This window comes from Emydura macquarii, unplaced genomic scaffold (genome assembly GCF_026122565.2).
Source record: "Emydura macquarii macquarii isolate MOO-44397 ecotype Brisbane River unplaced genomic scaffold, CSIRO-AGI_Emac_v2 contig_1483, whole genome shotgun sequence".
Lineage (NCBI taxonomy): Eukaryota > Metazoa > Chordata > Testudines > Chelidae > Emydura > Emydura macquarii.
In genome coordinates, this window is record NW_027131620.1 from 7544896 (window position 1) to 7558192 (window position 13297).

General features: G+C 41.8%; 1 protein-coding gene across 1 annotated transcript in view; it reads right to left on the reverse strand.

Annotated features, from left to right (window-relative positions):
• The window catches only part of CDH4 (cadherin 4), a 570898-nt gene that overhangs the window by 200161 nt on the left and 357440 nt on the right, over positions 1-13297 (reverse strand). Inside the window, exon 4 of the mRNA XM_067554133.1 lies at positions 6938-7114. Within this exon, the coding sequence (XP_067410234.1) occupies positions 6938-7114 (177 nt within the window). The remainder of the gene's footprint in view (positions 1-6937; positions 7115-13297) is intronic.

The window sequence follows — 13297 nt, forward strand, 5'->3', positions numbered from 1 at the left end:
CTCACTCTCAGGAGTTTTCATGGGAAGACCCATTAGGTCTGGACTGAGCTGGCTGCCTCCAGACAACAGAACAGAGACTGGAGTGGGCAAATGCATGAGTTTCAGCTGGTGACGTACGCTGAGGTTCCACAAGTGCTGGGGTAGTTTCAGGCTGCAACCTGAGAGCTGGATCCACATTTTTTCATGGCTGGCAAAAAGGAGCAGGAAAGCACTGCGCCTACTCTCTTGATTGAGACCATCACTACCCTCCCGCAGGGCAAGCATGGTCTGATGTCCCTTTGGGAAGCCCTTGCTCAGGCCTCAGCTCAAAAAACTTTCTCTTGACTACAGACAAATGCCATCTGCTGTGTTTCCATCTTACAGCTAGAAGTTAATGGATTCTGAACAGTCAATTTCACAGTGGTAAGACACCTAGCTAATACAGGCTTCAGTAAGAAATTCTGTACAACAAAGAAACTACTTCACAAGAAGATGCAGGGTGCGAAGTGAAGCAGAGGCAGGGGAAATGACAATGTTAATGTCTGCCCAACCTACAGCAGATTCTTGGGTATGGGACAGCTACTTTGCACCACAAATATACCTCCAGTGTCTGTAGTTCAGCTGAACCCCAGAAATGGCAGCTTAATTCTACCCCCTTGTGCATATACATTATGAGACAGTCTTTTATTAAACAGTAACATACTATTTTTTCCATAGGCCTCAATCAGCGCACAAGATGGATAGTACTCAGGGAACGAGGCAACTGTTCAATATTTCCTCCTCATTGTTCGGCGTGTGGCCGCACGCCTCATTTACTGCACATCACCCACATATTGTTCAGAATAAAAAGTTCTTTTGTTTTCTTTTTTTTTTTCTTTTTTTTTTTTTTTACAGGTTTTGCTGTCCAAGCACCTCACAAACACTAATGAATTTATCCTCCCAGCATCCCCGTGAGAGAGGGAAGCACTATCCCTATTACAGAGATGGAAGCAAGGCACAGAGATGAAAGCCAAGATTTTCATAAACAGGTGTCTACAAAATAAATGCACCGATAAGAAGCTGACCAAACACAAATGGATCTTTTAAAGGTAACAGTACAGGTTACGAAGAAGAGAGGATAATACGTCTATGGAAAGCTGATGTACATTAATAACGTTAATACTGATACAAGTTTGTTTGTTTTTTACATATGCTCCTAAATCCATATTCAGGCTCCTAAAAAAGTTTTGGTAACTTGCGGGAGGTCATACAGGAAGCCTATGTCAGAGGCAGGAATACAACCCAAATCTCCTGGGTCCCCGTTCAGTACATTAAGCACAAGGCCTATTATCTTCTAGAAAACCCGAGCCTCAATCACTACACACCATCCATTTTCGATAGCAAATGAGGTTGGATGCTACAAAAGCCCACCTGTTTCATGACACACAATACAAAAATGGACGTGTATGAGGAAGGGGTGCTCTGCTCCCCAGGCCTCTTTCTTTATCCAACATACACAATGAATAAGGTCTGGATCCTGTGGAGAAAACAGTATATGATCCTGCAATAAAAAGTTGCATCAGAGTGCATATACACAAGGGGGCAGAGTTAACACGATGCAGGGTCCTGATAAGGGAATGAGGCAGGGCTCTATATAAACATGACTGTGGATTTGGAGGAATCCTGCTTTCTATATAATACACTGTTGTGTGTGCCTGGTTTCTAATTTGTCTGGCTTCAGCTTCCCAGCCACTGGTTCTTGTTCTGCCTTTCTCCACTAGATTAAAGAGATCTTTAATACCCTGTATTTTCTCCCCATGAAGGTACATGCAGTTATCTAGCCACCTCTCACTCTTCTTTTTGGTAAATTAAACAGAACAAACTCTTTACATCTCCCATTGTAAGGCATTTCTCCAGCCCTCAAATAACGTTTGTGGCTTTTTTCTGCTCCCGCTGCAATTTTTCAGCATTTTAAAAAAAAATGAACTGTACGCAGTATTCCATTATCAGTTTCACTCATGCCATAGACAGAGGTAAAAATTATCTCCCTACTCCTGCTCACTGCCCCCCTGTTTATACAGCCAAGGATTGCCTTAGCTCTTTTTGCCACAGCACCTCACTGGGAGTTCATGTTGAGCTGCTTGCCACAATGACCCTTGGAGCCTCTACAGAGTCACTACTTTCCAGGTTACAGTGCTGCCCCCCACCGCGGTAGATATGGTCTGCATTTCTTGTTCCGAGATGTATAACTTTCCATTGCTGTCTTAAAATGCATTTGCTTTGAGTGGATCCAACTTACCAAGTGATCCTGATTGCTCTGTATGACTGCCCTGTCCTCATCGTTATTTACCATTCCACTAACCTTTGTGTCATCCGCAAATTTCATCAGCAGTGCTTTTATATTTACTTCCAGATCATTGATTAAAATGTTGAATATTGTTGGGCCTAGTAACGGTCCCTGCAGAACCCCACCAGACACACCCACATTCTATTATGTTTCCACATTGACAACTACTTTTAGAGTTCAGCCAGTTAATCCATTTAGCAGGTGCTTTATTGATATTACATAATGCTAATTTTTAAATCAAAAGGGCTGTGCAATATTAAGTTAAGTGTCCATATTACATCTATGCAGTTACCTTTAACTGTCCAAACGTGTCATCTTATCAAAGAATGAAATCCTGTTTGTTTGAGACCTATTTCCCATGAGACCTAAAACCATGTTGACCGTATATTAAAGGATAGGAATATAATTAATTCTTTGTTAATTGAATCTCATATCTTCTTTTCCATTATTTTGCCAGTATTGATGCCAAGTTAACCAGTCTATAGCTATCTGGGTCATCCCATTTGCTCATTAGCACTCTTCCATTCTTCTGGAATTTCCCTGGTATTCCAAGATTTATTTAAAATGAAAACCAGACGTCTCCCTTAGCCAGCTCTTTTAGAACTCTTGGATGCAAGTTATCTCGGTTTGTTGATTTAAAAATTTGTATTCCGAGTAGATGTTATTTAATATCCTCTTTGGTTAGTAATGGGCTAGAAAGTACTTCATCATCCTCATGTGATACTAATAGGTAAAAGTTCTGTCAAATGACAGTCCCTTCCTATACAACAGGAGGAATATCACATTCCAAGACTTTACTCTCCCAGCACCAGGGTTTACTCACTCCTTGCTGGCCAATATGCAAAAGAGGGTGGCTAGGATCACTTTTCTTGCATAGTAGTGCTGTGCACAATCACTGAATGACATAGCAGGGTCTGGAATTTTGAATTAATTGTGGTCTGCAAGTACCTACACAAGGAGAATGTAGTTAATATTATGGGGGTTCTTTAAGGTGACAAACTGAAGAATAGTAAGAATAGCTAGAAGTTGAAATTAGAAACAATCAAATTAGAAATAAGATCCAACTTAAACAGAGATTGTATTTAATAACTGTAACAGATTACCAAGAGATGTGGTAAAACATCACCATCTGGAGTTTTTAAATTGAGAGACTGGATGTTTTTTTTAACAGATATGCTCTACTTCCAGCCCCAGTTATTGGGTTTGATAGTGTTTGCTTACCTAGAATGGAAGAATGATTCCCTTCATTGCATGTAGTACCTGTTGAAATTCTGTGGGCTACAATGCAAGAGTCATAGTGGTCTATTCTGGCCTTGGCATCTATGAATTTCATTCACACGCCCGCATGGGATCAGATCAATGAGCTACATGGAGTTACACCAGCTAAGGATCTGGCCTACAATTTACTTCTGTACTGGTAATGTTTTCTTAGCAGCCAAACCCAAATAGACATTTGTTCTCTCTTCCCTACTTCTAGTGGTTGATGCATATGAATAGACATGATGTTCCTTTGAAAGAAAAAAAACACCCCTATAGTTACTAGAAAGGATTCCATGCCCTCCCTCCCTCCCCTTCGCCTCTAGCCCTCCCCAGGAATAACATTGTGGAAGTTTTGGGGGCAGTGCAATTGTGTTTTATTTTACTTTTTCATTTAACATATTTTGACAGAATGAAATGCTTTAACGAGCAGAGAATTACAGCTGATCCCAGCTGAACCAGACAGCTTGAAATGCAGCCCTATGTGGCTTCCATCAAGCTGTATTCACCTTTGTTATGATTCAAACTTCATTCAGGCACAGCCCTGCTAAAAATACTGACAAGTAACTAATCAACTTCCATAAAATGGAATTTTCCCCTTCACAATAGCAAGCAGGAGTGGGAGGGAAACACAAAAGATTTGCCTATGCATTTCAAATTAGTCTGACCTATAAAAATGCAAACAGAATACAGCAAGCAGCGGGACAAAAATGTACATCTAGTGGGCTGGGCTTTTTTTTACCTTCAGGTTTTCATACCATTTGACACCTCATCTTAGATATACAAAGTCTACTTATAGATATCATAATGGATGGATCACATTTCATTATCTATACTTGTATCTAAAATGTAAGCCTAGACCAAAGGAAAGTACGGGGTCTAGGAACTACTGCTAGTTTTGAAAGCTTTACAAAACCGATCACATTCTGTGACATACACTTTTTTCCCACGTTGAGCTCAATGCCATGCTTCTTCATGTGCTCTTTCTGCCCTAGTGTATGAACAGATGGGAACAAAAAAACCCCAACACCCGATCAGCAGGAGTGTTTGAAATCAGACCAGAACTGTTCACCTAGATCAGACAGCAGAATGCCTTAGGGTAATCTGAAGATTATGTGGATTGAAATAAGCACACAGTCCTGGTCTTTGAAAACATGGGGTTGTCCTATTTTAGCAGCCGATTAAAGAGCAGAGTCTAACTGGTGAACCTCAAACACATGCCAGCGCTCATCCAGTCCCCATTTATAGGGGCTATCAAATGGGTCAAGGGACCTGATGCTACAGATGAGACTGAACACCATCAAATATCGAACACACAAACCAGAAACATCACGCATTGAATCAAGCTGTGCTATTTGTGCAAGCCTGCGACTTTCCCCTCCACTATAATTCCTTCCATACTTCATGAAGCAGGAAAAAAAATCACAGTTTTAAAAATCATTTCCTCCCTTCCATGTCCAAAGTTTGGTGTTATGTATTTTATTTTTATTTTTGAACTATTGTCTGCATAGGTGATCTTGAAGCCATGAGGGGATTTATTTCTTTAACAATTTAAGAATGTGTTTGCTGTGTATAGCCAGTTTCCCCCAAGGCCGGTGTTTCTTTAAGGTATGAATATTTACTCCTCTGTACTTTTATGAAAGATAACACTTTTGCCTTCCCCATTTGCGAACATGACTTCACATTCTGGAGTTCTACAGACTTATCTCCAGACCATGAGGACAAGAATGTGGGAGATTTATAGATTAATAGATTATCAGTGCTAACTTGATAACACTAACATATGCTAAGTTTTAATAAGCCGGATCCAAATCTTCTTGTCACTCTTCAACCTGACAGGCATTCAGTAGTAACCCAAACTAGCCCTTTTGCTTAGTGAGGTTTTAGTTTTTCTCCCTTTAATTCATTTGGGTAACTCAACTTACAATCAATATGACACAACACTAAAGGGGCCAGACCGTGCCCAGATTCTGCATGGCAGGGTAGGCTTCTTGCACCCTTCTCCTGCTCATGAACCTCAGCAGTGGACAGGCATAGTCTGGTCCTTAATACTGTGTTCTATGCCATGGACCTGATTTTCACAAAGAGGTGCATGTGGTCTAAATGTACTCTGCACCTACATTCACATGTGCAACAAATACCATTGCACATGCGAATGGCTAAAAAAATGCTTCAGTGCTATTTTTCACCCCATACCACAATAACTGCAGTGCAACAGTATGTGCACAAGAGTGCAACAATTTGAATAAAGTCCAAGCCTCTTTTTTAAAAAACAAAATCAGGCATTAAAATAGGTTGAATGCCAATGATATCTTGACCCAAAATGTCTTTGTGCTACCTGCAGAGATATTGTATCAACAACACAAATGCACCTGGTATTTGGTGGGTTGAGAATGCATTTCTTTAAGACATGTGACTTATATCAAGTTTCCTGATACTTCTGTGGGATTTAGCAAACTACTCTTTCTTTCCAAGTATCATTCAAAGTATCAGCTAATCAGTGTGGTACAGGTAATGATGGCAATTTATCCAGGAAAGGACTCAGCAAGCATTGTTTCAAGAAGAGAGGGGTGAATTTCCTGAAAAGGGATGTAAATTATACACTACTGCTTTTTCAAAATTAGTTCTTAAATTCTGCAATTATGTGACAATATTCTTCAAAAGGAAGAATTATAAAATAACAGCGAGTCTTCATTTTATTTATATTATTTTACAGCTAGGATTTTTCCTCTCCGGAAATCAAAATCACAGCTCAGAAAACAAACACCAACATGCATTTGTGATTGTGGTACATTTGCACAATCAAATGCATCATGTAGTCCCATATTTTTTTGTCATCCAAATGTCAACATAATGTACTGTGAGCTGATTTCTACAAACATCACAGTAAGGAAAGAAACAAGCAACATATAGGGTAGGAGCAAGTTAATGAAGGATTTTATATAGCTGTGTGCATCCATACCCTTCTCGGGCATACAAACGTACATCTGCATCCTGACTCTGACTGATAGTGGAGAAAGCATGCTAAGCATCTAACACCCCTTCACACTTAGGAGTCACCATTCCTGGCTTCACACCTGCAGTCATTTTCCGGTTCCAAGGGTTGGCAAACTGCCATTCTGGAGAGTGGAGGCAACATCTCTCCAAGGATTAGCTGGAAGGAGGTGATTAAACTCCTGCTGAGTTGGATTTGAGGGGAGGGCAGATTTGGACTATTTGCTTCAGATTGTAAGTGCATTCCCTCCAGGAAAGACCTTGGCTCAGGAAGGCAGAGAAATAAGGTTGTGTTGGATGACAGATGTCCCATGCTACCGACTTGGAGTGCACATTACTGCACCAGACCAAGCACATCATCATTTCAATAGTTGCACTTACCCTAACCAGCTGCTGAGGGAAGGGCCCTCTTGAGTTTTCTGGCACATTGATTGGTGGGATGACCCAGTCTCTCTTTTGCCTTCTCAGCCCCTTAGAGTTCTGGTGCTGGCGCCATGGTAATAAAGTGTCACTGGGTTGCTGAGCAAGATCTGCAGATGCATTCTTCTTTCCTTTTTGCTGTTTTTGAGGAAAAAGAAAGCAAAATGCAGTTAATTTGGAGGGGGGGGGGGAGGGAATCACTTCTCAGGACTTTTGCCACAGTGATGCTTGCTTGCATAGAATGTTCACGTGTAGCTGTAAAAATTATTGTTATTAAAATGAAGTAAACATTTCTGCATCACAGAGGCATAATGCACTTTCTTGGCATCTTGGCTGCCACTTCATTTTCACAAACGTACGGAGCTGTCATTATCAAATCAAACTGCTTTCCAGAATGTATTGTCTTCATTATACCAATTGCAGAAAGCTTTATGAGCGCCTTGGATAAAGAAGTCTGCAATTTTTGAGTAAATATAATCTACTGGGAAAACAAAATAAACAACAACTCCTCGGAGGTGATTTTAACTCCACTGTACCATGTTAAGCTGCTCACTAGCTTTAAGAGACTAATAATAACTTCCAATATGTGGTTTTATGGAAGTCAGCTGCCTGTCCTAACTAATCAGGGCTAGATCAGAAGCAGGGCTTCTGCTTTGGTGTCGACAAGGTTAATTATCACAAATCTTTCATACTATAAATGAAATAACATTTTTAAACAGAACTTGAGTTTGAGTATATACATCTGCCTTCAGTGAAGTTGCATGGGAAATGTTGAAATATTTCTCAGCCTGTAAATAATTTTTTTTTTCCCAATGTGTGTGGTGGTTGTCAAGGTTTTGTGAGGAGTATTTTTTTTATTTTGTTTTATTGCGGGTTTTTGTAAAGATAAAAGGTAACTGAGATAAAGATTGAATCATTTTGCATTTGGCCAGTTTAGGAAAATTACTGATTTTGCTCACGGCAAACATTGGCCTTTTTTTAAAACGGAAAATACATGGTCATTGGTGAAGTCAGTGGAATCACGCCTGAAATTTACAAATTCTCATTAAAATCTCAGAGGGGGCCACATGTGATAACAAAAAGGAAAGTTTCCTCAAACTCTAAATCCTTTTCCCATCCTCACTGCAAAAAAATCAAAATCAAATCAAACTGTAGAAATATTATCAGAGCCAGGGAAGTGTGCAAGTTCTGAGAACATAGAAAAGAGTTTTGTTATCTTGTGTATTCAGCTATTTTCTATACTTTGTGCATCAGGCCTTCTTAAGAAGTGACTCAGGCTCAATCCTACAAACATGAACATGCTTAACTTTAAGCACATAAGCAGTCTCGCTGAATTGAGTAGTATTAATTACATCCAAAATGTTAAGCAAATGCTTAAGTGCTTTGTTGGACTGGGGCCAGAGAATATATTTACACATCAGTGACAAGTAGGACAATAATTTTACTCATGCCACAAAAGTCACACCGATCATTCTACATAATTTTCCTCACTGTGAGACGCTGCATGGAATGAGATATGTACGGAAAGAATATAATTAGTTACAGGGACAAATTAAATTATGTAGGCATCACCGTATTTGATTTACAGGTGCACAGGTAGTTAGATTTGCATCCTCGAGTCACTGCTGGCTCAAAAAAAATTATGAGCGCAAATTTGGATGATGCAAATTGCACCTAAAAATAGAAAGTTTACCATTTTAAAATGTGGACCTTCATGCTGGGCAGACACTGACCTTGGCTGTGATGCTGAATTCCTTGTGTGCTCAAAGTGCCCCCTGATCTCACTGCTGTCTGACATCTTTGTGAGAAATTTGGAAAAAAGATCTTTAGCACAAACCTTAAAGATGACCTAATTTTTCAAAATACTTAGCCCATTTTCCATTAAAAAAATTCAAAATGAGAAATTTTTCAACCAAGTCCAGTGCTAATCCCAGTAATTATAGAGATCAGCCTTATGACTGGACAGAGTCATTGTTTTGTACACCTTTACTTAAAAGCATCACCTCTGCTGCAACCAGTCACCACTGGAGTACATTTTCATGAGCACGGATTTTAGCAAGTGATGAACAAGGAAACAGCATCATAGCATGGCTCTTGGAGGCACTTTCAGTATTTTTTAGGATAAAGTAGGTGCAGTTGAAATTACCCTTCTTAAACCATGCATAGGGTACAATATTTTCAATAGGATCCCGTCTACTTTAACACAGATGCTTTTCCCTCCATCACAGACAGGAGGCAGTATTAAGTAAAAAGTATACTCAGAAATTTGTATTTAGAATAGGTCTATCAGATGTTAGCTATGGGGAAGTCTATACTTTTTTTTTTTTTTTTTTAATTGGCTAGCAGTTCCCAAGCGGGGTTCCTCTGAGGAGCAGGTATTTGGATCAGTTTACATAACTGGCATGTGAGTGTGGGGACAGATTATGAAGGGATGGTCAAATAATTTGTGCTCTGCTGACTTTACACGGCGGAACGCGTCTGAACTAAAGACAGACTTGAGAATTAACACGAATCCCAAAGCTCTGTGTATACTGAAATAATTAGTGTCAGCGCAGCAAGACAGTACCAGCCTTTTTAGTCTTTGTGAAAGATTTGCTGGCAGGTGACTAGACAGTGACTAGCTTCCTTGTCGCCCTGATGATGTTTTTTTATATTAGAATAAATTGTCGGCATTGCTCTGAATTTGGTATGCAGAATTTCAAAAAGGGTCTCACAACAATAATCTTATTTATAAAAACCCAACAACTCTTTTTCATCCTCATTGGTTGATGATGTGTTCTCACGGCCTTAATTTCTCTTGTGTTGTTTAAATAAGTTGTACATGTTTTTCTGCTGTTTTAAAAGCTGTGAGACAAATGTTGTAACAAAATCTGGTGAGAATGAATGCCAGACCTGTTAATTCTTCTGCATGAAATATCCACGAATTTCTCAGGAATAGCAGCGATGATCAACTATAAACCCCAGCAAACCATCGTGTTATTTTGAATGTGCAAGGATCTAAAGCTCAACTCAAATGTGGAATGTAGCTATGGAAGCTTAATTATACTAATTGCTAATATAGCTCCCAATTTCATTTTTGCTGTGAAACAATTTTCATTTAGATAACTGCTCATTCCCTCTGGGACTCAGAGATATATGATCTAGCTAGATACATACATGGTCCTCATCACCATCTAAGCACCTCATGATCATTAGTGTATTTATCTTCACAACATCCCCAGGAGATACTATTACTCCCATCTTACACATGGAGAAGTGAGGGACAGAGAGATGTGCCTGAGTTCACGGGACGAGTCTGTACCAGAGCAGGGACTTGAACACAGGTCTTCAAAGTCCAAAATTAAAGGCCTAACTATTGGACCATCCTTCCTTTCGACTCTCTTAATACTGAAAGTTCCATTCCAATCTCCCTCTCCCACTTTTTCTTTCAGGCCATATCCTGAGCCCGACTCTCTCTTCTGCCTGAGCTGGGTTTGTTGCAGGAACAGGGGAAGGTGCAATGGTGGCTGCAAAGCGGTTGTCTGTACTATTGGCCCAGCCTCAGCAGAATTTATTCTACTCTACACCAGGCCTCAAAGGAGGGCAGCCGCATTCCACACACACACTCCCTTCCCGGGCTACCTTCCCTGGAGCAGGATAAAGGGTCAGAATGGAATGCAGATTTGGGTCCTCTTGTCTTTTATTTCTGTAGCGCCAAATTATGCCACCTAGCTATTTGCTTGTGTTGGGGGCAGAAGCTGCACAGCTATAAATTCAGAGAGAGACTGCCTCAGCAGCTACCTTTTCAGCATGCTGTCCTCTCCCCCAACCAACCAGCTCTACGGTTCGATGTGGATGATGTGTGTGCACGTCCCCCCACCTTATCATCCTGGATCGAATGATGTATGCCTTTGGGGAGCAATCACTGTGTTCCCCCAAAAGCAGAGACTATGCATGTCCCTAGCCTTTGTGCTTGGGATGGATATAGGCAGATGGTCACTTTGGGCTCTCCCTACCCCCGTGCAATTGAACAAGGGACATGAGTGATGTGCCACTTATCGCAAATGTAGGTCCCAAAGTACCATCTTTTCTCCTGCTGACGCCCTACGCACTCCCTATGCAATCGGTGTGCCATTTTGCCTTTGCAGATCATTAATCAATGATCACTGGATCTGTTGATTTTAGCTATTTATAGGGCCCCTAATAGCTTGGCATGAGTGGGATGCTCCAGGTGTATTTCAGACAGATTTAGGGGGATTCCCTGTGTCATGACCACATGAGAAATGAAGATAAAATCCTCCAGGATTTACATTGTACCTCATTCTGGAAAACACATGACAAGCCAGGAATATAATTCTACTTTCTGCCGGTCAGGGGCATACGCAGAAATTACATTCCAGTGTTTTGGGGGGACACACCCACCTGTGCCCTAGAGGAGCACGCACCCTCCCCGCTGAGGCCCCGGAGCTCTCTGCCTCCCTGCCTGTGCCCCTGCTCGCTCTCCCCCACCTTGTGCACGCCCCTGCTGCCAGTGGTTCCTTTCCATCCTGGATGTTATACGGTGTCATTTAAAATGTGTAGCGCTGTGGTTATTTGAACAGGCAAATAAAGGCAATCAGCAACACTCAGTCAATGAAAGGAGGTTATAAAGGGGGCACAGTAATTCAGTAACCTAACTCAAACCTAACTCTTTCCTTGGGACATTGAGGAATCAGAGACGTAGGTAAGACAAATGCTTGGACCAAAGCCTTGCAATGAAAGGAAGGAGACTGAAGACAAAGTATGGGGCTAAAGGAAAACTGATCCAGGGAGACCGTGTTGGAAAGCAAATGTGTTATAAATTGAGAATTAGTGTGCCTTCCTATTCACATTTCAGCAATAACTGTACATATGTGTGGTTAGTACAAAGGGATCATGGCAGATTTATTGAGGACTGCTCCTGAAGGGAATGTGAAGTTAGCTATGATAGCTGTGTTACTTAGATAATGAGTTCTTTCGGGCAGAGACCATCTTTTTGTTCTGAGTTTGTAGAGCAGCTACACCCGGGGATCCTGGCCCATGGCTGGGGCTCCTAGGAGCTACTGCACTATGGTTAATAATACAGGTAAATGTTTTGCTAATAAAATAACATTTCTTCCTATGAAAAGCCAAATTTTTTTTTAAAAAATCACATTTTTAGTATTCACTGTGAGCCCGTTATTTTAAAAGGGAACAATGGTTCTCCTTCTCTTCCAGAGTTCGATCGGCGAGGGCCAGAGCCCCATATCCTTAGGCCGAGTAGCCCCCTAACTCTTCAAGCAGTCCTAGTCAGTGTGTGTGTGTAGCAAAGTTGCCACCTCAGCACACCTCCTTGCGCCCACATGTACTACTGTAGCAACGTTTGCCTCAGTTTCCCCCACTGTCCTTTGGTCTACTCCAGCTGTAGGAGCGACCTGGCACTCCAACCAGACGCCTTTACAGAGTCCCGCCCCTTCGGGGGCCTCGGAGCCTGTGACTGACGTCCATCCCAAAACTCCGAAAACAACCAAACCTTCAGCCCAGCCAGCCTCAGCAGCTAGACCTGCCTCCCAGGCACACCTCAACGGCTGTAGTCTTTCCCCAGCTCATCACAGCTCCTGTGCGTGAAACATTCCCACTGCCCGGGGCCTGGCACACTCCTCCCCTGGCTCAGAGGTTCAGCCAAGTGCCGCGCATCAGTATTCCTGGCTTCAGTCAGGCTTCCAGCTCACGTTGGGAGTAACACCTTTGTCTGCTCGTCTCCCCTTTCTGGAGTTCAGCCTTCTTCCAGGCTGCTCCCAGCAAACAAGAACTCCCTGCTTCCAACTGGGCTCACCCAGCTCTTTATGGAAATCCCCCAGCCCTCCGCCACCTGACATCCAGCTGGAGGAGCGGGGCGAGAGGTGGGAACCCTTAGAGGGCCAGCGAGCCTGTGACAGTCCATAAAGGTGGCAGAATCTGGCCCTACATTTGTAACCAGGGGAAATTTCCTCTGTCTCCTGTTTTCCTTGCAGCAGACTTATTCTCAACAGGTTTATAAGTTATCCCACAATATTTTCACTTTTAAAATATACTGTTACTTATTAAGGGCTTGATCCAAAGCCCACTGAAGTCAATGGGCGTCTCTCGATTGATGTTAATGGGCACTGGGTGCTCAGAACCGAATGAGATACAGAGGGCAGGGTCCCTGCTACGAGGACCTTTCAAATCTTTAATATTAGACAAACTCCTTTGTTCCCAGGGCAATCCATTGCTTACCCGAGATGTTTTTCTGAACACTGGTAGTTAATGGTAGCGTAGACAAGACTCTAGGTGACGGCCAGAGTTTAAAACTAAGCACGTTTA